The 25,303-nt window shown below is 49.3% G+C and overlaps 2 protein-coding genes across 2 annotated transcripts; both read left to right on the top strand.

Moving 5' to 3' along the window:
* Window positions 1–3,061: 3,061 nt before the first annotated feature.
* Window positions 3,062–17,932, top strand: BRPF1 (bromodomain and PHD finger containing 1). The gene is given in 30 exon segments (XM_036030855.1): window positions 3,062–3,451; window positions 4,563–4,668; window positions 5,273–5,663; window positions 5,665–5,778; window positions 5,780–5,883; window positions 9,177–9,581; window positions 9,583–9,706; window positions 9,708–9,825; window positions 9,828–9,873; window positions 9,906–9,945; window positions 9,947–10,046; window positions 10,049–10,160; window positions 10,822–10,899; window positions 10,901–10,956; window positions 10,959–11,008; window positions 11,394–11,523; window positions 11,932–11,988; window positions 11,991–12,058; window positions 12,841–13,014; window positions 13,016–13,118; window positions 13,121–13,150; window positions 13,453–13,638; window positions 13,641–13,775; window positions 14,102–14,386; window positions 14,890–15,037; window positions 15,630–15,766; window positions 15,869–15,987; window positions 16,308–16,430; window positions 16,432–16,463; window positions 17,089–17,932. Coding segments are annotated over 29 exon segments (3,744 nt in total). The 5' UTR covers window positions 3,062–3,451; window positions 4,563–4,573; the 3' UTR covers window positions 17,273–17,932.
* Window positions 17,933–19,787: 1,855 nt separating this feature from the next.
* On the top strand, window positions 19,788–25,182 carry OGG1 (8-oxoguanine DNA glycosylase). The gene is given in 9 exon segments (XM_028518165.2): window positions 19,788–20,020; window positions 20,399–20,650; window positions 21,233–21,318; window positions 21,321–21,410; window positions 23,377–23,558; window positions 24,422–24,497; window positions 24,500–24,571; window positions 24,752–24,801; window positions 25,042–25,182. Coding segments are annotated over 9 exon segments (999 nt in total). The 5' UTR covers window positions 19,788–19,913; the 3' UTR covers window positions 25,126–25,182.
* Window positions 25,183–25,303: the final 121 nt, after the last annotated feature.

The following is a 25,303-nucleotide window of genomic DNA, read 5'->3' as shown; positions in this document are numbered from 1 at the left end:
CAACAGAACAGGTCAGTCCCCCAGGACTCATCCTTTTGAGCAACCAAGAAATAGCCAATCTCAAATGCACAGTTCAAAACACTGGTGATCAGAAAGCTCACAGAATTGGTTGATTTTGGCGCAAATTAGATGAAAGGATGCAGGTTACCATAAAAGAGATGCAGGAAGATATACGGAGGAGAGCCAATAGTGAAAGGAAGGAATCTGAGTCTCAAAACAATACAGTGGACCAGAAGGAAGATAGAATCAACCAAGTAGAAAAGCATGATGAAATAAGAATTAAAAAAAAAAATGAGGAAAAGCTTAAGAGCTTCCAGGACACCCTTAACGTTCCAACATCCGAATTATAGGTATAGCAGAATGGGAAGGGGAAAAGCAACAGATTGAGCACGTATTTGACAAATAATAAAGGAGAACTTCCCCAATCTGGCAAAGGGGAACAGTCTTCCAAGAAATCCAGCTTCCAAGAAGCTCAGAGAGCCCCAAAGAAGTTGGACCCAAGAAGAAAACACACCAAGGCACATCATAATTACATTAGGCCAAGGTAAAACAAAGGAGAGAATCCTAGAAGCAGCAAGAGATAAGGGGACAGTCACCTACAAAGGAGTTCCCATCAGACTGTCAGCTGATTTCTCCAAAGAGACCTTACAGGCAAGAAGGGGCTGGAAAGAAATATTCCAAGTCATGAAAGACAGGACATACATCCCAGATTGCTCTATCCAGCAAAGCTTTCATTTAGAATGGAAGGGAAGATAAAGTGCTTTTCAGATAAGGTCAAGTTAAAGGAGTTCATCATCACCAAGCCCTTATTTTATGAAATGCTAAAGGGACTTATCTAAGAAAAGAAGATAAAGAAAAGACATGTATAGTAAAAGGACAGCAAACTCACAATTATTAACAACCACACCTAAAACAAAAACAAAGAAACTAAGTAAACAATTAGAACAGGAACAGAACCACAGAAATGGAGATGCATGGAGGGTTAGCAGCAGGGAGGCGGGAAGGAGGAGAGAGGGGGAAAAGGTATAGAGAATAAGTAGCATCGAATGTAGGTTGAAAATAGATAGGGGGAGGGCAAGAATAGTACAGGAATGTAGAAGCTAAAGAACTCATAAGTATGACACATGGACATGAACTAAAAGGGGGGGAACATGGGTGGGAGGGGGGTACAGGGTGGAGGGGAGAGAAGGGGGAATGGGACAACTGTAATAGCATAATCAATAAATATATTAAAAAAGAAAAAAATTATTTGTCTGAATGAGAATAATAAAAACAACTAGTATTTTCTTTTTGTATTCACTACATATCACACACTATGGTAGACGATGTATAAGTATCATCTATTTAATTCTCACAGGAATCCTGTAAGTTAGGCACTGTATTTTATCTCCATTTTACAAAAGAGGAAACTGAAGCTCAGAAGAGGTAAGTCACTTATTGAAGAGAACTCATCAGTTTGACTCCAGATTCCAAGATCTTAGCCAGAAAACTTCTTCCTGGGAGCGTGTCAATTATTTTTTAAGGTTTTATTTATTATTTTTAGACAGGGGAAGAGAGGGAGAAAGAGGGTGAGAACATCAATGTGTGGTTGCCTCTTGTGCGCCCCCTGCTGGGGGTCTGGCCCACAATCCAGGCATGTGTCCTAACTGGGAATAGAACCACAACCCTTTGTTCTCCAGGCTGGCACTCAATCCACTGAGCCACACCAGCCATGGTGGGAGTTGTCGATTTTATTAACATAAAGATGGTGGGGGGGGGTTGTTTGGGTTTTTTTTAAGACACTATACAAAAACATACATTATAGTGGCCGACTGTGAGGGTCACATTAAAATAAAATGGAAGCTTCAAGGTCCTTTGGGCTTAGCTGCAGAACCTTGAAAGACCCTTTCGCACTTCCCTTTGATGGCAAACTTGGAGAAGCTCAGCTACAAGCATGTTAACAAGTGAACTCTCCCTGGTACCCAGGTTCTCCAAAGTCCCCAAGAATTCACCATAAAAGCTTTCGAGCTCTGTTTACAAATAGGGAGTTTGAGGTAGGAAGAATTTAACAACTTGCCCCAGTTCACATAGCTATGAAGTGGTCTAGCCACATTAAAACGAGCTATTTTGAGACCATCTTCCAAATGGCAAACCGTAGCAATGACACATTTCCCTGCCAAACTACAGGATATCATGCATCTGAATCCTGTTTTACACTAGATACGCCCTTTCACACCCCGACAAGCTTCTGCACCTCCCCAAATCCGGCCCCTTGTGTCAGATCCACACCTTTCCTTTCTGTCCAGGTCCCGCCCCTTCACCTTTCCAAAGCTCCGCCCCTTCCCTTGAAGCCTAGATTGCTTTTCTCAGGTCTGTCCTTTCTCACTAGCCCACAGCAACTCCACCTCCCAGGCCAACCCAAAACCCCGCCCTTTATTTCTTGAGGCCTAGTCTTCAGTTTAGCCCCACTCTTTGCCGGGGTAGTCTCCATTCTTCTTGGTAGGACCTGCTTTACAGATGGCCCCGCCCCCTCCACTGAACCCCGCCCTCTTCCAAAATCCCGCCCCATAGACTAGTTAATTCTCTTCCAGCCCCGCCCCGCCTCTACCCATAAATACTGAGCTTCCTTTGGCTCAAACCCACGTCCCTCTTGCTCTCGGTCCTGCCTCCAGCCCCGCCTTGTGGCTCTGGCTCCTCCTCCTCGCTGCCTTCCTCGGAGACCAAGGCCAGGTCTTTACCGCAGCAGAGGCGCCAGAAGTGGGGGGAGGGAGAAGGGAGGGAGGAGACAGAGGGGGAAGGGAGAAGGGCGGGCTCCTCATCCCCAGCCCCTCGCTTCATGTTTGCAACCACAGATTCGACACAGTTGGCCGGACAATTCCGCATCTCAGGTACTGCGACTTCAGTCTCCATAAACTCTCCTCTAAGGTAGAGGTGCTAGAGAAGCCCTGTGGGGTGTTCAGGGGCTCTTACGAATGCCAGAGAATGGTCTCCCCAGCCTCAGCTGGCGGGCGGAGATCTGTGTCGAAAGTGCAGGTTGGCAGCGCTCCGGCAGCACGTTTACCCTGCGCAGACGCCGTCGCTGCCGCCGCTGCTGCTGCTGCTTGCTGCTGCTGTTTCTTCCTTTGCCGCCACTGTCTCCAACGCTGCCGTCCCCGCGCTGCCTCCGGGAGTCTCCATTGTTCCGGCAGTGCCGGATCTGGACGCCGAGCAACTTAGGGGCTCTCAAAACGGGAGGCAGCTGAAAGAGTTGAGACGACACCGGGGCGCCGGCAGGACCGGGAGCGGAGGGGGTCAGCGCGGGAATCCCGGGGAGCCGGACCAGAGCGTGAGGCTGCAGGGGGCCGGGTGACGAGGTCTGAGGTCTCCGAGTTGGGGCTCCCCCTCCCCGGCTCATCTTTCCCTGCCGGCCTTCCCAAGTGGAAGTCGGAGCCCGGTGGGCGGCCCGGCGATGAGCCCGGACTCGAGGTGGCCGGTGAGTGCGGGCCAGGGACCAGGGCGGGAGTGGCTAACGGGGAAGGGTTTGACTACTTTTGTGGGGAGCGTGTTGAGCTGCCCTGCCCTGGTGCCCCTCAGGCCCTTGCACCCGGGAGAACTGACAGTGACTTCGCTTCCAGCAGGCATCCCAGGGCAACAATGTTTCCTTCAGGGCTACCGAAGTCAACTGCGGGAGGAGAGTCTTGTTTAACTTGTTACACTTCGACAAAAGGGAAACGTCGCCGCATCCGGGAGAGGGCTGCGGGTACTGCCTGGGCCTGGCCTGATCCCTCCGGCTCCCGCCCCCTACTTCCTCCTCCAGCCCCCTGAGTTCTGCCGCCTTACTTTTGGGCCCTGAGCCCTACCCACGGGCTTTCAGATCTGGGTTCTCGGCTCCCTCCCCTGTGCCTCGGCCGCTGACTCCCAGCGGGACATCTGCCCAGGGCTCTGTGCTACTTAGGAGCCAGGGCAGCAGAGCTGCAGCATTCACCAGGGACCCACCATTGAAAAGAGAAGAGCTTATTTATGCTTACGATTGGTCTGTTTTTAAAGGCACAGAAGCAGGTAGGAGGTAGAAAGGGAGCTGGAATTGAAGTAGTAGCTTTACTGATGTGAAAGTCAGGTGCTTTAACAGAGACACTGAAGCAGCCCACTTGCTTGGTTAGGTTGCAGGAAGATAGAGGCCTAGAGGGGTCACTGTTTGTCATGGAGGTCAGGGTGGCACTGTCTGGAATGATGCCAAGCCCCTAGCTGAATTGTTAAACTCAACTAAGTCTGGAGAAACTGGGGCAGTCTCTGACTAAGCTGGGCTTCCTGGGGGCTGGTGCCATCTGCTGTCTTCATTCACCCAGGAACACTGGAGAGGAGAAAGGGAGGGCCCTGAAGACCAGCATGGAATTGAGTATGCCTGGATTGCCTCGTTCCTGTCTGTACCCTTAGGGCTTGGTACCACTGCCAGGGCCAGGGGGATAGACTCGCCCTAAAGACCTCAGAAGTGAACTAATTCTTTCTGTAATATAATGATTTCTGCTGGAGTCCAGGACTACATCATTGGCTACCCATTCAGGCTTCTACATGGGCTAACACTAGTCTTCATCCATCTCTCTCAGCTCCAGATCTGATGATCTCATTCAACTATTCTGGTACTGGGGATATAGAGGTGGGCTCTGGGTGTCTGCACTGCACAGCTTCCAGTCTGGTGGGGAGGAGACAAAGGTGAGAATGGAATGCTGTGAAAACACAGCTCCCCATAGGAGAGACAAGTCATACCAAAAGAAGTGACACTTGATCTGGGTTTGAAGAATGAGTAGGAGCTCACCAATAAGAGAGGATGGAAGGCATTCCAAATAGAGATCATCTTGCAAGAATGAGAGGTTATAACTTTCAGGAAATGGCAAGCTGCCCTGGATAGACAGAAGCACAGCTGTAACTGGTGAAAAGAAGAGTCTGAAAAGGAGGACTAGGACCAGACAGTGAAAGGAGCCCCTGAATGTCAACATAGGGAATTTGGATATTATACTGAAGTAGGGAACCTCAGAAAGATTTTAATCCAAGATTGAAATGACTGTTGCTACTTGGTAACAAGATCACTCTGGCCACATTATACAAGATTAGGCTAGAAGGTTGAGGCAGAGGGTAGAGTGACCAGGCAAGAGGTGAGGAGGCCCACACAGTGACCATGGTGTGGGGGAGATGACACTTAGAGATGCTGTAGAGGTGGGCTGGCCAGGATCCTTGAAAAGAGAAAGGGTTGGAGGGGGTGGAGTGGGTAGCCAGGAGCTCTTCCTAGGCCTCTGTTAAACTCATCTGTACATTCTAGATGTGACAGCATGGGGGTGGACTTTGACGTGAAGACTTTCTGCCACAATTTGCGGGCGACTAAGCCACCATATGAGTGCCCTGTGGAGACTTGCCGCAAGGTCTACAAGAGTTACAGTTGTATTGAGTACCACCTGTACCATTATGACCACGACAACCCACCGCCCCCTCAGCAGACTCCACTCCGCAAGCACAAGAAGAAGGGGCGCCAGTCACGCCCAGCCAACAAGCAGTCCCCCACCCCCTCAGAGGTATCACAGTCACCGGGCCGTGAGGTGATGAGCTACGCACAGGCCCAGCGCATGGTGGAGGTGGACCTGCACGGCCGCGTCCATCGCATCAGCATCTTTGACAACCTGGATGTGGTGTCAGAGGATGAGGAGGCCCCCGAGGGAGGCCCCCGAAAATGGCAGCAACAAAGAGAACACAGAGACACCAACTGCACTCCAAAGTCAGGCAGATCATAAGAACAAGGAGAAGCGCAAGGATTCCAACCATCACCACCACCCATAATGCTTCTGCCAGCACCACTCCCAAGTTGCCAGAGGTTGTATACCGGGAGTTGGAGCAGGATACCCCTGATGCCCCTCCCCGGCCAACTTCCTATTATCGGTAAGGGCGCCTCTGTCTCCCAACTCTGGAACACTGGTCAAACAGGGCTCAGGAGCCAGAGAGAGGAGACAGGCAGCAGATAGGAGAGTGGCAGGGATAAAGGATAACAGGAACACACTAGTCCTATCAGGGCAGTGAGAGGAACAGTACTCCAGCTAATGGTGGTGGCACTTACTATAACCTACTCTTTCATGTTATTCCTCTTTTTAATTTTCTTTTTTCCCCACATATTATTCTCACAACTCACTCAGGTAGATATTGTTCTCATTCAACGATGAGGAAACCACAGTTCAGAAAGGGGCCAGACATGCCAAAAGTCACATGCCAGTAGGTAGCTGAACCAGTATCCAAACCTAGGTTCCTCTGACTCCAGAGCTATACTGTTTCCACTCTATCAAAGGACTCCTTCTCTGGTTCCTGACCCTCTCCACTCCATCACTGTGTGACCTTGGGAAAGGCATCTGGCTTCTCGTGTTCTAGTGACCCCATCTGTAGAGTAGGTTAATATTCCTCTGCCTGCCTAAAGGTAGAGGACAAGGAACACTGATTTATAAGGTCCTAAAAGCAGCCTGTAAATCGCAGAGGTAATTTTCCCATCGTTCATTCCTTTCTGGTCACCCAGCCTTTAGCATGCCTAATCATTATGTCCGTCAACTATATTTGTGTACTCCTCCAATGGCCCTTTTTAAAATTTCATTTAATGTTTCTTGATAACCCACTTCCTCCCAAAAATTAGTCACAGTGGCTCCTAATAAAGTCACAGGCATAGGCTAATTTCTTTAACATGAGGTTAAAAAAAAATGAAGGATTGGGGGCAGAGTGGTGGTAAATTGCATACCGAAAGTTTAGCCAAAGGATGGACAAAAACCAAGTATACAACTTACCTCTGAAAATCTTGGCATCCAAGGCAAAAAGGAGCATTCTGATGAGTTAGTTAAGGTGCAGTCTTTGGTGCCAGCTTATCAGAAGGTCTCATCTCTGAGAAAGACTTATAAAGGTTTTTACAAAAAGTGTAATGCATATGATGTATAACTAAATCTCATAAAAGCAAATCTGTGGGAACCCAAGTAATTTGGCTTAGTATGTCACTTTTCTCTCTCTCCCCTGGTTCACACGTTAGCTAGTCTCCTTCCTCTCTTCATTCTTTTCATCTGACTAGCCCAGCTCCACCTCCTCTGGCTTTCCATCTGGTGGCACTGACTGTCATTTCCACCCCCAACACAGACCCCTCTCAGAGCCTGTGCACTCTCCTAACTGCTCCCTCCTAAAGGCACTCTTTGCTTTGATGGGCAGCTCAGCCCAACTCATTCTGTTCCCTTTCTCCCTCCCTCCACTCAGATTCATTCTTTCCTCCTTGGGAGCCAGGCTATTTCTCCAGGGCAGCAGTTCTCAGCTTGGCACACTGCCATCAGTTTGGAGTTGTATTGGGTGCAATTTATTACTACTGTTAGCAAAACTGCCCAAGTTTTGGAAAGAAGAGTTGAGGTCACCTCTCTAATAACACCACTTTCTCTTGTTTGCATCTGATACCCCTGAGGAGGATAGGGAGGGTGGTGTGCCAGGAATTGTGTATGACATGTAGCCTACCTTATCTGTGCTGTAGTGAACCTGTAATCTGGGTGCACTGTGGAAGTGTGTTATGTGTGTCATGGCAAAGAAAAGTTTTAGAGCTGTTGCCAATGTCTGGAAGGGGCCTTATGGTTCACACTAGCCCTGAGCCACATGCTTTTCAAGGATGAGGACATTGCAGCCACCTTGGGGAAGAGGTGAAGTGCTAGGGAATAAGCTGCTTCAGATGGACATAGCATTTTAGTGTCTTTTCTTCTCTTCCACCCTCAAAATACCTTTCAAATGAACAACACTGAGAACCTATTTCTGTGTGGTTCTTGTCTCTATCCTATAGTGGAGGAGCTCAACACATAAACAGCTATAATACAAAGCAAGGTGGTGGGTCAGGGCTATGCAAAAGCTAATAATAAAGCTAACATTTATTGAATACTTGCTGCATGGCAGGTACTGTTCCTGAGTACTTTACCTGTATTAACTCATTTAATGCTCACAATAGCTATATGAAATAGGTTCATGTTAGCATCATCACTTTAAGATGAGGAAACCTAGGCTCAGGGAGGTAGCTCACTTGCCTACTATCATACAAAGCATGATTCCAGAGCCTATGTTTGCCTGGCCTGGTCTAGCACCAGGACCCCATTTCCCTTGTGGAGAGAGGATGGGCAGCCAGCTATGGGCCATTTGATTTGGTCCATTCATTTTGTAATTCCACTTAATCCTGACAGCATCTTTGGGAATAAGTAGTATTATCTTAATTCTATCGTCAATAAAACCGGGTTCAGAAATGAGCAGTGATGTTCTGAAGGTCACAAAGTTGGAGAGCCAGGATTTAAATTCAGGTTTGTTAGAAGCCAAAGCCCCATTCTTTCCATTGCAGCTCTCTGTAGCTTTACAGTACTAGAGTCCAGGTGACCTAGAGCATGGTAGGGCATGGGAGCCTGCTCTGACTCCCAGGAACCTGCTGGTCCAGTGAGTGCTGTAGAGTGTGAATCCTGGCTCTGCCACTTCCCGGTGTTGTGACCTTTCTGTATTGGGCAATTAACTTCTCAAAGCTTGCATTTCCTCGTTTGCAAAATGAGGGCAATAAAAACATTGACCCTATGGCTATATTGACAGTAAATGTGATAACTTAGCACAGTGCCTGGCTCACAGTAAATGCTCAGTAAATCTTAGTTCTGACTGTTCTCTCCCAAGGCTAACCAGTCAACCACACAGTACCTATAGTTTGAGGGAGCCCTGAGCTTGTGTTGGTACAGCTGACAAGACCCACAGCAGCTCCATTCAGGACACTGCTAGCTGGTGCTAAAATAACTTGGAAATAATTTTCAGGTGACTTCTGAGAACATTCCTTCCCCTGACTCTTTGCACCATCATCTAGACCATCCCAGTGGGTCCTAGCTGCCCCATCCTTCTCACTTTAGGAGCTGCTGCACCCCAAGGGAGGGGTGTAGCATCTAGGATATGAGGTATGGAGTTAGCAGGCCTAATTTCACATCCCAGCTCTACCACCTTCTCACAAGGGAGCTGGGGCAGGTGAAGTAACCTGTCCAAACCTATGTTTCCTTTTCTACAAACAGGAGTGATTATAAGACCTATAAGTAAGGGTGGAATGAGACAACATATGTACAGAGGGCTTAGAGTAAGTGCTTGGCAAATGTAACCCATTGTCTTTAAGGGAGGGAAATCTCAACCATATGATGCTGGGCTGCCTGTGTGCACTGCAGGTACATCGAGAAGTCAGCAGAGGAGCTGGACGAGGAGGTAGAGTATGACATGGATGAAGAGGACTATATCTGGTTGGATATTATGAATGAGCGACGGAAGACAGAGGGTGTGAGTCCCATCCCACAGGAGATCTTTGAGTACTTAATGGACCGGCTGGAGAAGGAGTCCTACTTTGAGAGCCACAATAAAGGCGACCCCAATGCACTAGTGGACGAGGATGCTGTGTGCTGTATCTGCAATGATGGCGAATGCCAGAACAGCAATGTCATCCTCTTCTGTGACATGTGCAACCTGGCTGTACACCAGGAGTGCTATGGTGTCCCCTATATCCCTGAGGGCCAGTGGCTGTGCCGCCGTTGCCTACAATCACCCTCCGCTGTGGACTGTGCCCTGTGCCCCAACAAGGTGTGGCCTTAAGCAGACAGATGACGGGCGCTGGGCCCATGTGGTGTGTGCCCTGTGGATTCCTGAGGTCTGCTTCGCCAACACAGTCTTCCTGGAGCCAATTGACAGCATTGAGCACATCCCATCCCACTCGCTGGAAGCTGACATGCTACATCTGCAAACAGCGGGGTTCAGGGGCCTGCATCCAGTGCCACAAGGCTAACTGCTATACAGCCTTCCATGTGACGTGCGCCCAGCAGGCTGGCCTTACATGAAGATGGAGCCTGTGCTGGAGACAGGTGCCAATGGTACCTCGATCGTGCGGCTGGTTTCAGGAGTATGAAGTCCTTCATCGTCCGCAAGACAGCCTATGTTATCCACACACCCGCCTGGTTCAGCACGCCGCTTGCCTGCCATGTCCACAGTGAGGGTTAGGAGGAGGAGGGAGGAGGAGGAGGATGAGGGTAAAAGTTGGAGTTCAGAGAAGTCAAGAAGGCCAAGGCCAAATCCCGGATCAAGATGAAGAAGGCGAGGAAGATCCTGGCAGAGAAGAGGGCAGCTGCACCTGTGGTGTCCGTGCCCTGCATCCCACCACACAGGTATGTGGGGAGCAAGGTGGACAGGTTGGTAAGGGAAGAACGAGCCCTCCTAAAGATTGACAAAACCCTGAGTGGAGTGACAGAGTTAGGTTATCTTCTTCCTAGCAGGAGCTATATAGAAATTTTAAAATATCCAAAAGAGATTAGCTCTAACAGGTCACGTGACCTTACATTAGGAGCCAGAAACTTTGATTTTATCTAGAAGACCTAACATATTTTAAACTGACCTTCATTTGATGATGTGGTTCAAGTAATGGAGAAAGGATGTAATAGCTACCAGCTACATAGAAGAAATAGTCTGACTTTTAAGGGAGAAATGGAATGAAAGGGGGAAGAAATGCTTAAGAAGTCACAAAGTAGTTACTGCAACTCTCTTATGTCCCTAGTTGATTTCCTATAGTTTACTGCTATACTTTATCTTAAAACCTGATAAGACTTGTCTGAGCTGGGTGTCCCAGGGTAAAATGGTACTCTAGGCTGTAGTGACAAGAGCTGTCTTAGGAGCTGAACTCCCTAATCCCCTGGTGAAAGGTTTAGGGATCTTGATTAGTGCTGGGAGTTTGGCTTCCAGTCTGCCGAAGTGCCATTGACAGTAGACTTGTTCCCTATTCAGCCCCATTCAGACACTCTCAACTAGCCAGAGGCCCTTGTTTTACTTAAGAAAATTTTTCTTCTGCTTCCCAGGCCTCAGTAAAATCACCACCCGCCTAACCATTCAAAGGAAGAGCAGTTCATGCAGAGGCGCATAGCTACTGGACACTGAAGCGGCAGTCACGGAATGGGGTCCCACTGTTACGTCTCTGCAGACACACTTGCAGTCTCAGAGGACTGTGACCAAGTCGGGGACTGTGTCATGTTCTCTGTGGGCTCTGGGAACTAGGGCCAGGGGATAAGAATTAAAGATTTATGGCTATAGCATTCAATGTCTGAGGGCATAAGCTTTTTCCTTTATTAAGCTAGACCTCTAACCAGACCCAGGAAGAAATCTTTACAGATTATCCTTGTAGAAGGGTACTGTTCCTATGTATTCATCCATTCATTCCACAAGTGTATACCAAGCATGGCACAGGGACACTTAGGTTGAGGGGCTCCCACTGGAGCTGGCAAACCTGCCAGTAAATTCATGTGTGCCCTCCTTTGGCTTTACCTGAACTCAAGCTTCCTGGTCTGTGCTCCCCTCTGACCTTCCTTTGGCTCTCTTATCATCTCCTGACCCCTTTTTTGCTTCTACAGAGAGATTCTGAGGATAAGAACTGGGCCCTCAAAGAACAACTCAAGTCCTGGCAGCGGCTCCGGCATGACCTAGAGCGAGCTCGGCTGCTGGTGGAGCTGATCCGCAAGCGAGAGAAACTCAAAAGGGACAGTGAGTACTCCTGGGCCAGCTGTATTTTAAAGAGGAAAGACATATCTGGGAGAAGGAAAAGCATGTGTCACCTAGCCAGGAAGCAACAAGACTGATGTTGGAGTCAGGTCTTCTGATGTGCAGTGTGTTCTCGGGCCCACCAGAAGCAGACTGTCACAAGAGAGTATGAATGGAATTCTGAATTATTTTATAGGTAACTAGTGCTGTAAGCTCAGTCAAGAAGTGAAAGGCCAGAGTAGTAGTTGTTTCACTGGGTGGGGCCTTGTAGAAGGTAGACCTGAGTTAGTACACCCAGCTATTGGGAGTGGGAAAGAAGGAAAATGCCCATACCAGCTGTGACCATCTCCTCAGACCTCCCTGCCAAGGGACTGGCCTGGGCCTGGCTGATTGGGCCTTTCTCTGTGTCAGATCAAGTCCAGCAGATTGCCATGGAGATGCAGCTAACCCCTTTCCTCATCCTCCTTCGCAAACCTTGGAGCAGCTCCAAGAGAAGGACACAGGCAACATCTTCAGCGAGCCGGTCCCTCTGTCTGAGGTAACCGAATTGGACGAAGTAAGAATCCCTTCCCCTCACTCCACCTTCTTTCTGTTCTTCTCCCATTGGACCCCTGCTGCAGGTCTGGGCCAGGGACTAGGAGGGAACCTTGAAAAGAGGGGCTGGTGGCCCTGGAGCTCCAGGATGACTGGAGTTACATGTATCACCTGGACTGTGTCTTGTCCCTGTCATACCCCAAGGCCCAGAATGGGAGGCAGTCTCCATTCCCTCCCAGAGGCAGGGACTGAGTCTGCCAAATGAATAATCCCAAGGCAGGAAGACACTTCGGGGTGCTGAACCCTAGAACGGAGACTTTAGAAGGCTCAGCACCTAAAGAACGAGCTCTGAAGCCCTAGGTCCTGACTGGCAGACTCTTCTCTCTAAAAGGTATAAAACGAGAGGCCTGATGCAGCCTCCTTATAAGTCTTAACCAGAAGCAGAAATGAGCTATAGGAATGCAAGGTGGTGTTATTTCTGGAGGACACCCTTAGCTGTTTTCTTACTGAAGCCTCATATGGCTCTAGGAGGAGGATTTAGCAGTATTTTATCACTTTTTCCAGGCCAGGAAAAGAGGCCCAGAGAGTTAAGAGACTTGCTAAGGTCACACAGCTTGTGACTGGTAAAGTCAAGACTGAATCCACCCCTCCTTTCCTCTGTGCTATATGCCTACCTCTATGGTGGGAGGAGGTTACTGGATGCTTTTCAAGGGGTGGCGTTAGGAGCAGAGGTTCAGGGGAATGAGAAGCATATCTCCACTTAGCCACACCTACCCTGCCTCCTAGGTACCTGACTATCTAGACCACATCAAAAAGCCCATGGACTTTTTCACCATGAAGCAGAACTTGGAGGCTTACCGCTACCTGAACTTTGATGATTTTGAGGAGGACTTCAACCTCATCGTCAGCAACTGCCTCAAGTATAACGCCAAGGACACCATCTTCTACCGGGCAGCAGTGGCGGCTCCGTGAGCAGGGTGGTGCTGTGCTCCGCCAGGCTAGTCGCCAGGCAGAAAAAATGGGCATCGACTTTGAGACGGGCATGCATATCCCCCACAACCTGACTGAGACGAGGCCCCACACCACACTGAAGATGGTGGTGATGAGTCACAGATATATAGAGGCCAATGCTAAGGATGAACAGCTTTCCTAAAGTCCCATCCTGGGAGCAGGCAGTATAGGCAGGAAGCAGTTAGCTGAACAGTGGCAAGCTTTCCCCAGGAAGCCAGATTTGGTGAACGGATAGCAATGTCTGCCAGTCCACTCTTGGTGCTGCTATATTATGGCTGTTTCTGGTGGGAAACTGAGGGAGAAGTGGGTTCTTGCTGCCTGTTCAAGATTTAAGGGGCCCAGAGAACTGCCCTGAGTCTGATCTTTTCCCCTCATCCCCACCCCTAGCAGCAGAGGAAGAACGGCTGGTCCTGCTGGAGAACCAGAAGCACCTGCCAGTGGAAGAGCAGCTGAAGTTGTTGCTGGAGCGGCTAGATGAAGTGAATGCCAGTAAGCAGAGTGTGGGCCGCTCACGGCGTGCAAAGATGATCAAGAAAGAGATGACAGCACTGCGGCGGAAGCTTGCCCATCAGCGGGAACTGGAAGGGATGGGCCTGACCGTCATGGCCCCTCTATCCGGGGCAGTCTGACACCCCACCCGGCAGCCTGTGACAAAGATGGGCAGACAGACAGTGCCGCTGAGGAGAGCAGCAGCCAGGAGACAAGCAAAGGTCTGAACCCCATAGCAAGGTGGACCCCAAAGCAAATCAGACCTTGATTCTGAAGCCTACACTTACTTAGCCCCTGCCATCCCCTAGGTGGAGGTCTTTCCTACATAGCTAGCTGTACTTTCTCCCTCATTCCCCAGTCAGGGGCCTCTTAGCTGCCTCTGTGGACATTTGTGTAAGAAACACTGTTCCCAGTTCCATGATCCCCAACTCATCTCCCCAACAGTAGCTGGAATAATGGTCTTATACACCCAGGACATATCCTGGACATTTACCCTTCCCACATCAGGGCCCCTCACCAACTCTCCTTCTCTCTTTCTCTGCTCCAGGCCTGGGTCCCAACATGTCCTCAACCCCCGCACATGAGGTGGGCAGGAGAACCTCAGTTCTGTTCTCCAAAAAGAACCCGAAGACAGCTGGACCGCCCAAGAGGCCGGGCCGGCCCCCCAAAAACCGGGAGAGCCAGATGACCCCCAGCCACGGAGGCAGTCCTGTGGGGCCCCCCCAGCTCCCCATCATGGGCTCCCTCCGTCAGCGCAAGCGGGGTAGGAGCCCCCGGCCCAGTTCAAGCTCAGACAGCGACAGTGATAAATCCACAGAAGATCCCCCAATGGGTGAGCCTCACCATCACCCAGTCCCCCAAGAGAGTGAGCAAAGCTGCCATCCTTCCCAACATAACTTCCACCTATCCCTTCATTTGCCCATAATATGTCAAAGCTAGAAGGGCCCTTAAGAATCCTTCAATTCAATCCCCTCATTTTACAGACTGGGAAACTGAAACCCAAAGACACTGATCCAGCTAGATTCCCATCCAGGGCCCCCTCCATTGTATCACTTCACTTCTTCTCTTCTCACCCCCCCTTTGGGGATCTCCTGCCCTTTAAGCCTTGTGTGTCCTAAGGTCTATAACTGCCAAGGGAAGTGTAAGGGGTGGGGCAGAGCTGGGGCCAACTGTGGTGAACACTGCCCAGAGCTAGCTCTGCTGGCCAAGGTTGGAGGAATTTTCCAGCACAGGAGAAGCAAGGCTCTAAGTACCTCTGACCCCCATGCCATCTCTGATCTACATCTTCCTGACTGATTCCTTCCCTCCTCCCCCTCCCCCTCCCCCCCATCCAAGACTTACCAGCCAATGGCTTCAGCAGTGGAAACCAGCCAGTGAAGAAGAGCTTCTTGGTATATCGTAATGACTGCAGCCTTCCCCGGAGCAGCTCAGACTCTGAGTCCAGCAGCAGTAGCAGCAGCAGTGCTGCTTCAGACCGAACCAGGTACCAGCCCTCCAGATCAAAGCCTGCCTCTGGTTGCTCTTCTGGGTTTCCCTATGGGAAGTGAGGTGGCAGCCATCTCAGCCTAGATTAAGATGGCTCAAACCCAAGGTTCTCTGCAAAATAATGGAATAGATGTGAATTTCTCCATAATGGAATGGAGGGACCGTACTGGGTTGACCTGATGTTTTAGAGCAGAGGGCATAACTGATGCCTTCTGTGGCCTGGATTTGGCCTGCAGACGTATTTTGTTTGGCCAAGTATGGTGGGGTTTGTTTGTTTGTTTGTTGTTTGTTTGTTTTTAAGGAATCCAGAAGTACCACATAAAACTCTCGATATTTTAAAAATTAGATCTGGCAAATCTGGCCAGTACTGCTTTTAGACAGGGCATGCATTCAGCACCACCACTGCTAAATCGAACCCACATTAGTCAAATCATTGCCTAGTCCAAAAGAGGGCATTTGTATTTGAAATTCTTTAAGTAACTTTTGCTTTCCAAAAATTTAGGTGCTAGGGGTTTAAAAAAGAAAGGACACCCACCACACCATTCTCCACTCTTCTCCTTTGAGCTAAGCTCCCCTTGTCTTGTCTACAGCACAACACCCTCAAAACAAGGCAGGGGCAAGCCCTCCTTCTCTCGGGGCACATTCCCAGAGGATAGCAGTGAAGATACCTCAGGCACTGAGAATGAGGCCTACTCCGTGGGCACTGGCCGCAGTGTGGGCCACAGCAGTAAGTACTGTTGCCCAAGGCCAGGGATGCTGGGGGCCCAGTATCCGGGCCTTGCCAGCCCCCTGTCTGCTGATCTGCCCCCTCTCTCCCATTCCTATGAAGTGGTAAGGAAGAGTCTGGGTCGGGGACCTGGCTGGCTGTCAGAGGATGAGGACTCCCCTCTGGATGCTCTGGACCTGGTGTGGGCCAAATGCCGAGGGTATCCATCATACCCAGCTCTGGTAGGCTTCTGCTTTTTCTTGTCATATCCCTTGCCTGTCAACCCCAGAATGCAGACTCACAATTACTAGATTTCTGTTCTGCTGAGCTGCAGAGTATAAGGGTCTTTGGCAGGTAGACAGAGGTCCCCGATTAGTTTATTCATCTCTCCCTTTTCCTTTTCTTTGCCCCTTGGGCTCTGAAATAGTTCAGCATAGGAAGAAGGTCAACATTGCAGCCCTGGAGGCATAATAACCTTTTTTATGTCTCCACTGCAAAGGAGTCTCCAAGTTCTTGGGGAAGAAAGGGACTGAACAAAACTATGGTCTTATTACTCCTTCAGATCATTGATCCAAAGATGCCCCGGGAAGGTATGTTCCACCATGGGGTTCCCATTCCTGTGCCCCCACTGGAGGTGCTGAAACTTGGGGAGCAGATGACCCAGGAAGCCCGAGAGCATCTCTACCCTCGTCCTCTTCTTTGACAACAAGAGAACCTGGTAAGGGAGGAAAGGGGGCATTTGGTGACTTACAGCCACAAATGCAACCCTGGGTATGGGGATAGGCTGCCAGGAAATTCTAGCAACAGTCAGACGAAGCTATCACAAATCAGTGGAGGAGGGACTTAGATCTTTGAGCAAAAGAGTTGTGTTGGCTGTGAGTCTGAGTGACTGAGTAGGCAGCAGCTCACAAACAACCATAGCTGGAAAACAAAGGACCGTCAGTGACTGACAAATATGGAAGTGGTTCTCCACCCAGACTCTGAGTTTTCCCACTTCTGCCTCCATAGTGACAGGATGGGGATAAAGCAGGCATAAACATTCAGATTCTGAATCCCTGTGATCTCATTTACATACATAATCTTTTTGTTTGTCTGCAGAGGATATTTAATATCAGTATAGACTTCCTGGAGCCTGTGGGACAGGGTACCTTTTTCAGGTTAGGTCAGGGCTCCTCCTATGAGCAGTTCTTTGAGGGCAGGGACTGTGTCTCTTGGTCTCTGTAACCCCCAGTACCCACCACAGCCTGACTTTCAAGAGGTATTTTTGAATGAATGGAGTGAGGAAGGCTGGTGCTTGTAGCTCTCCCAGAAATGACTGACTTGTTCCTCACCTCATCTTATAGGCAGTGGCTGCCTAGAACTAAGCTGGTTCCTCTGGGTGTGAACCAGGACCTCGACAAGGAGAAGATGCTGGAAGGCCGCAAGTCTAACATCCGCAAGTCAGTGCAGATCGCTTACCATAGAGCTCTGCAGCACCGCAGCAAGGTCCAGGGCGAGCAGAGCAGCGAGACCAGTGATAGTGACTGATACTGCCTAGCACAGCCCAACCTACAGTGCCCTGCCACCTCTCTCCTTTTTGCTCACTGTCCTGGAGTGGCGCCGGCCTCTGCACTGACTCATTCCTGGTCTTGGGGCCAGTCTCAGGGGAAGTTGGGTGGGGGAGGTCCCTCCTGCCCTGAGTGCAGCTGGACTGTACAGAACACTCCAAGGGCCCATGTGGCTTTGTGCAGGAAAGAGGAGGTCCCACAGGCCAGAAAGCTCCAGAGACCTCAGCATTGTAGTGCAGGGTGGTGGGCCAAGGTTAGGACACTGCATAAAACAGGCCATCCCACCACCTATGTCTGCTCATACCAGGAGAATATAACTGCCTAGTGGCCTGAGGCCATGCAGGTGGTGAGGTGAACAGGCATTGCCCAGCCTAACAGTGGGATTGATGTCTGTCCAGCCCAGAAGAGGGGCACTAGGTGACCCCCCTCCCCTGCTGTTGTAAATACTGTAATTAACGGAGAATTTAAATTATTCTCATTTGTAACTGCGTTTCCGGGTCGCGCCAGAGTCATTTGGTACTAAAAAGACTGGGGCCTGTCCCCTCTTCCCATTGATTCCCCCACCTTTCAAACTGGTTTGTATTTATTTCAAAAGAAGAAAATATATTGATTCTTACAAAATAAATTGTTTGGAATTCTTGGTTCTTGCCTTCTTCCAGGGCAAAGGGAGGTTTTGCCCCCAGGGATGGCACATAATTGGGCCCAAGTGGTTGCAGGCTCTGATCATACTGCATTTGTAAGACAACAGCAAAGATAATAGGACAGCTCCCATTTCCCATGCACTTACTGAGTGTTTGTACCTGTGCTGAGCACTTTTAGATATAGTTTCATGTATTCTTTGCATTAACTATAGGGGAAGTTAATAATAAGGTTATCTGCACAGACACAGGTTTGAAAAATTAACTTGCTTAAGTTCTCACAATTAGGAAGTTGCAGAGCTAGGATTTTAACTGAGGTCTGTCTGTCTGCAGAGCTGCAGTAAGTATGCTGAACTGCTGGAGGAAGAGTCTACTGTTGATTCTTTCATGAACTTCAGATACTTCCAGTCCTTTGCCAGTAAGATGATGGTCAAAGTGCTTCAGAGTCACTATAGTTGTGAATGACCTTCCCCTTCTTAACTGGGGACTAAGCAGGGATGTAGAGGATTTCTCTTCATTCATTCCCAATCCTGGCACCTTCTTTTCCAATTCAAACATTCATTGAAGGAAAGCCTTCCAAGTGCTAGGTACTTGTGGGCTGACATGCCGGTGGATGAGACAGTCACAGGAAGCAGTTATCAAGGGTCTCAGAGCTACTGAGGGGGGGGATAACATAACCACAGCATTTGATTGATGATACCCAATTTCTGGTACTCCCCACTAGGTAGTGTGTGGGCGTCACAAATATAAATCAGCTGCAAATCTTGCCCTTAAGTTATTTGCAATCTAATTTGGCAACCAAAAATCACTATGGTAGAAAGTTTAAAAAATCACCCAGATAAAAGTGCAGGTCCCCTAGCTTTTTGTGAGTTTCTCCAGAGCCCAGCAGCCAGCCCAGGCAACGGGGCTAAGCAGACAGGCTCAGGGCCACACACTTCCCTAGCATTCTGAATTGCCTTTCCCGCTCCCAGAGAAAGCCCCTCTACAGGCCGTATTCAGCTTGTCAGTGTTAGATGGCGTTGTACTGGAGGAAAGCTGAGACCAGAACACAGGTGCAGGCGACAGGCGAGACTGGACGATCTAAGTCACGCCTCAAGAGTGAAGTCTGAGGAGGCCCACGAAGGCGAGCGCGAAGATCGAATCCTCAGGCGGCAGACCGCTGTGGAGAGTCCTCGCAGGAGCTTGGTGGGCCGGAGCTGTGCTCGGGGGCCCAATGGATTCTCTCTGAACTGGGGTTTATGGGAGGAGGACTGAGGTGAACGAATAGCAGACTGGGGAGGCCCGGTGGGGAGAAGGGCTCCCTGAAAATGGCAAGGGATTGGATTTGGTTGGGAGGTAGGCAAGCCTGAGAAATCCATGGCTCAGAGGGCATCAGGCAGTGATGACAGGGGCCCGAAGGCGCACTCTGAGCGGGTCTGTGGGGACTAGCTGGCCTACCTAGCGCAAAGGAAAGGCCCAGAGCGAGCACGCAGCGAGCCAGCGCGCGCTAACCGCTGAGGCGCCTAGCGAAGACCCGCCCGCTGCTGCTGCGCCCGGGTTTTTCATTGGCGCCTCTAATTTCCACGCGGATTGGCTACCTCTGGATCCAATAAACCGGGCTTGAGCCTGCTTCCTTTAAGAGTGAGGTCGGGCTCTGGAGAACCCGGAAGAGTGTGTTTGCGGTGTGCTTCACAGGACAAGTTCGTGGTACAGTGGCGAGCACCCTGGGGTTGCTGGAGGAAGGAAGGTTTAGAGCAGGAGGTGGGACAGAGTGGAAGGAACTCGACTTGAGTGACGAGTGAGGGGCGGGGCCTGTGAGAAGTGGAGGAATTAAATGAAATTGGGCAGATTTCAAACAGATTAAGAATTTGGGTGAAGCCTGACGGTTCGAGATCTCGGACCTGGTCTGCTGGCGGCTTGTTGAGCGGGGTTCTGAGTGGGTGTGGCCATTATGGGGTGGAGAATGATAAGGAAATATTAGCCTACTCAGTTTTGCTCGGTAGCATGAGACATCGTACACTATACTCTGTCCCGTCCCTATGGGCCTCCATCCCCTGTCCACTCTCTGAGCTACGCCTGGACTTGGTTCTGGCTTCAGGACAATCCTTCCGGTGAGTGACTGTGGCTCCTGACTCCTCAGCACTGCAGGTGTGGGGTGCAAGGGAATGTTGGGTATGATAGAAGAAACCTTAGGGTACAAAAGAGGAAACGGAGGCACGGGTGTAGAGCCTGTTAGCTCCTTTTTTATTTTTAATAGCCCAGTAATTGTTGGAGGGATGGAAAGATGGTTGTCACCTGTTACCTCTTTAGACGTAGTAAGCCTGTGCAGTATTATTGTGAGGATAAATGATGTAATTGATGTACAAGAAAGCACTTTTACTTTACAGTTCATTAATCAGTTTTGTATGAGGAGAGGTAAGATGGGAGGGCCCCAAAGGGTGCAGGAAGGGAAACTGGGTATTATAGCTGCCCTGTACCTGGGGTCTCAGGTGGAGGGAGCAAAACCCTGCGCACTGGAGTGGTGTGCTGGCTGACCAGGTATGGACACTGACCCAGACTGAGGAGAAGCTCTACTGCACTGTGTACCGAGGGGAAAAAGGCCATACTGGGAAGCCCACAGGAGAAGAGCTGAAGGCCCTACACCAATACCTCCAGCTGGATGTCAGCCTGGCTCAATTGTATAGTCATTGGAGTTCTGTGGATTCCCACTTCCAAGAGGTGGCTCAGAAATTCCAAGGTGAGTACAGAACCTGGGGCAAGAGTTGGGGTTCTTATAGTTTGGTAGGTTATTCAGTTCCACCATCTGTAAAATGGGGGTTTTACCTACCTCATAGGATTTTTATGGAGGATTAAAGGAGCTAATACATGTACAGTGTTTAGAATAGTGCCTGATACATAGTAGTTATTTTTACCATTATTTTATTGTCCTGCTGATCACCTTCGTGGAGTGATGAGGATATTAAGCCAAATCCTGTCTGTGTGATTGAGGACAAGTGACATTCATTATGTAAATATTACAGAGCATTTGCTATGGGACTGGAAATACAGCAGTGAACAAAATGGACACAAATCCCCACTTTTATAGTGCTTACACTGTGGCTTTATCTGTGGAACTGGATGATGACCTAGACCTCTCAACATGCTGTGAGGAATGAGAGTTCCAGTGTTGTTTTCTCTAACAGTGCTGTCTCTCATTCCCCTGGGTGATTCTGATTCAGCTTTCAAAATCAGGGGATTCCCTCTGGTGCCTAAGATCTGAGGGTGAGAGGAGGTTCACTATTGACTGCAGGTCTTTCTTCTACTCCTTCCTTTCCTACCTCCAGGTGTCGACTCCTACAACAGGACCCCATCGAGTGCCTTTTCTCCTTCATCTGTTCCTCCAACAACAACATTGCCCGCATCACTGGCATGTGGAGCGGCTCTGCCAGGCCTTCGGACCTCGACTTGTCCAGCTAGATAATGTCACCTACCATGGCTTCCCCAGCCTGCAGGCCCTGGCTGGTAAGTAAATGGGTCTCTGCCCCAAGGCCCACTAACAGTTTTCAAGGTCTATTCAGTTCTCCTGTGGTCCCCATCTTTCATCTCAAAGTTTCCTGCCTTCCCAAAGCCTGCCCTCATCCAGAATCACCCTGCTTAGTCTGATCAGTCCCAGTCATACCTCACCCTCCCTATTGTCCCTGAAATGTCCTCACTACTCTGCTTTTTGCCCATGGGTTTAATGCCACTTCAGAAAAACATCCATATTCAATGTACAGTACTTTGGGGTTAAATGCACATGGTTTGTTTGTGTGGGATTTTTTAAGAGAAATTATTTAGAAAGTCACAGAGGTACCTGCTAGTGTTGCTCAGTGTATTGAGTGCAGGCCTGTGAACCAAAGGGCTGCCCGTTCGATTTCCAGTCAGGGCACATGCCTGGGTTGCAGGCCAGGTCCCCAGCAGGGGGTGCAAGAGAGGCAACCACACATTGATGTTTCTCTCCCACTCTTCCTCCTTCCCTTCCCCTCTCTCTAAAAATAAATAAAATCTTTAAAAGAAAAAGTCACAGGGGTAGAACAAGTGAGCTATAGAAGAAATGGGCTCAGGGAACAAGTTACAGAGGCAAAATAAAGGTGCTTGGAGCTTAGGAGAAAGAGAGAGGCAAGGAAAACGTGCCTTGGGGGCAGGTGGGAGGGAAAAGTGCAGGCATGCTCCATAGAGAGAGCCGCTGCACACTTGTTCTAGAAACAGACTGCCTGAGTCTGAATCCAAGCTCTGGTACTTAATTATTTTCTCTGTGCCTCTGTTTCTCCATCTGTTGATGGGAGAATAACCTATCAAAGTTGCCACAGGGTTAGGTAAAGGAATGCCCATACTTCACCTCGCACAGTGCTCGGCATATGGGAAATATGCAGAAAATTCAAATTGCTGTCTCCATAGTGAACCCAACAGTTGTGTCCAAGAACATACATTCTTCACAGCAACCCTGTGAAGCAAGTTTGTTTTGTTTTGTTTTGCTTTTTAAGAGAGAGGGAGACATTGATTTTTGTTCCTCTTACTTATGCATTTATTGGTTGTATCTTGTATGTTCCCTGACCCAGATCAAACCTATAACCTTGGTGTCTAGGGACAATGCTTTAACCAACTGAGCTCCCTAGCCAAGGTGAGGCAAGTTTTTACAGAGACAAGTATCTCACTTGGCAGATGTAAGGCCTAAGCAAGGGGAAGTGCTTGGGGGCTGCATAGCAAGGAGACAGCCTGCCTGGAGAAAAGAGAGTTTTTGGTGCTTAGAAACCCCATCTCAGGCCTCAGCTTGCAGCTTAGAAATTCATTTCCTCTCCAGGCTTCTCTTAACTCATTTGTAGGATGGGAATAAGGGTTCTTATCTGGAAGTGTTTGAGGGGTGAATAAAGCTATCGTGAAGCAGGTTTAGAGCACAGGCATTGGTGTCCCAGACCTGGGTGCAGATCCCATCACTGTGTCCTTTTGTGGCCAAGTTACTTAACCTCTTCTAAGCCCTCATTTTCTCCATCTGTGCAATGGGAAAAACAGCAGTACTTTCTTCAGGGTCCTTGAGAAAAGTGTGATAATGTACCTAAAGCACTTTGCTTGTGTTTGCTCCCTAGCATTTGATCATAGAAGCTATTGCTATTATTATGACTATTATTTTAGATCATGAGTGTAAATAGCCCTTGGAAAGGTTAAGAAACTCAATTGGGGAGTTTCTTCAGAGCAGCAATCCTTCTGAGTCCCTGTTCCAGTGCCCAACACATAGCAGGTGCTCAGAAAACATTTGTAAAGAGTGGAACCTAGGCCTTAGCCCTGTCCTTTGCACATGCAAGTGTCTGAGGTCTTCAAAAAGTTGTGAGGTGGGAGAAGGGTGCTAAGGGAAAGCATTCATTTGGCATGGAAGGCTCACACTAGCCTAAGGACATAAAGGATTTGAAGATGCCTGATGCTTGCTTCCTTCCCTATCCCCACTCCCCCGCAGGGCCAGAGGTGGAGGCTCAGCTCAGGAAGCTGGGCCTTGGGTACCGTGCCCGTTTCGTGAGTGCCAGTGCCCGAGCCATCCTTGAAGAATACGGTGGGCTTCCCTGGCTTCAGCAGCTGCGCAGGGCCCCCTACGAAGAGGCCCACAGGGCCCTCTGCACCCTGCCTGGGGTGGGCACCAAGGTGAGGCCCCAGTCGGGTAGGAGCTATCCTTACCACCCATGTAGAGTAACAGTAGGCCTGAGAGCTGGGTACAGGCTACCATCCATGTAGAGGGTAACAAGGCAGACCCAAGAGCTAGATGCAGGCTTGGCTTCTGGAGGTGGGGTAAGAAGGAGAAAGTATACAAGCAGATATTTTATTAGAGACAATGCAAAATGGGTGTATAGGACATTGCCCTTTGAATGCATTTGTAGAAAGGTCAGGTACATCTATACACTACTATATGTATGCAGAAATTTCTAGAAGGAACCACAGGAAACTTAGTAGTGGTTACCTTTGGGAAGACAAATAGGAAGATATTTCTAGTTTTCATTTTATTTTTTTCTTGAAATCACATGTACTTATAAAACTTTTTGTTCAATCTCAACAGGGTTAGCTAGCATCAAAATGATTGGGAATCTGACATTTATTGTTTTCTTCTGTCTACTTCTCTGTAGTTTAAAAAATGAATTTTTACTTAAGGAACCTTTTTAATGGGCTCTGAACTTCACCCTAACATTAAATCTTTGTTCTGCCTGTTCCTAGCCATGTAACTTGGACCAAGTTACTGTACCGTTCAGAACCTCAGTTTTCTTGTCTGCAAAATGAAATGCAGTACCAGCTTCTTGCCAGGTTATGATGAGAACCTGGCCTACATAGATGTTCATGTAGTAGCAATCTCATGACAGCTATTTTTAAAATTATTAATAGATGGCATATATTGAGAATATAGAATAATAGTAACCTCAAAGTGGAGGAGGAAGTAGCTGGCTTTGGGACTAGAAGCAGGATGCTGCCTGGATCCTGCCATTCCTTCTCTGTGGCTCCCTCTGTGTCCATCCAAGGTGGCCGACTGCATCTGCTTGATGTCCCTAAACAAGCCCCAGGCCGTGCCCGTGGATGTCCACATGTGGCAGATTGCCCACGTGACTACAGCTGGCATCCTACCACAACCCAGGCCAAAGGTCCAAGCCCCCAGGCCAACAAGGAACTGGGTAAGTGGGGAGATGCCAGGGCTAACAAAGACTGAGGCAATGGAAATTTCTCACACCTCTTCCTAAAACCCCACCCCTGTGGATGGCAGTGGGAGGGGCCAACTTATTTTGCCTCATTACTTATTACTGAGTAATGAGTAATTACTCATTACTTATTTTGCCTCATTACTCCTGATTTAGGAAACTTTTTCCGGAGCCTGTGGGGCCCTTATGCTGGCTGGGCCCAAGCAGTGAGTATACCTATGCTTTCTCTCTTCCTCAGTCCAGACCCCATAGAACTCTCTCCGCCAGCCCTGACCCAGATGACCCTAAAGGATTTTCTGCCCTTTGTTCCCAGCCCTGACTCTAGTGGACTTGCATTGTCCTGGGTCTGCTCCCTAGGAACTCTGTGTCCCCTCACACTACCACCAGCCCAACTCTCCCTAACCCCAGTGTACCTTCTCCTGACACAGACTTCCCCCTGTCCCCAGGTGCTCTTCAGTGCTGACCTGCGCCGGCTCTACCAAGAGCCACCAGCAAAGCGCAGAAAGAGATCCACAGGGCCTGAAGACTAGGTGGGAGGCACAGGACAAAGGGATTCTCCCAATACCTTTCCCTCCATTCCCCATTATTCTCCATCCAGCCTCGTATTGGAAGAGGGCTCCATGCAACTACCTCAGGGGGCAGGCACCCTCAAATTGAGCAGTTTGTACAATAGTGTGGAGTGGGGGTTGTCTGGGCAGACAAGCTACC

The sequence above is a fragment of the Phyllostomus discolor genome, chromosome 7 (assembly GCF_004126475.2).
Source record: "Phyllostomus discolor isolate MPI-MPIP mPhyDis1 chromosome 7, mPhyDis1.pri.v3, whole genome shotgun sequence".
Taxonomy (NCBI): Eukaryota; Metazoa; Chordata; class Mammalia; order Chiroptera; family Phyllostomidae; genus Phyllostomus; species Phyllostomus discolor.
The sequence above is the reverse complement of the archived record's forward strand: the minus strand, read 5'-3'. Positions and strand labels throughout refer to the sequence as shown.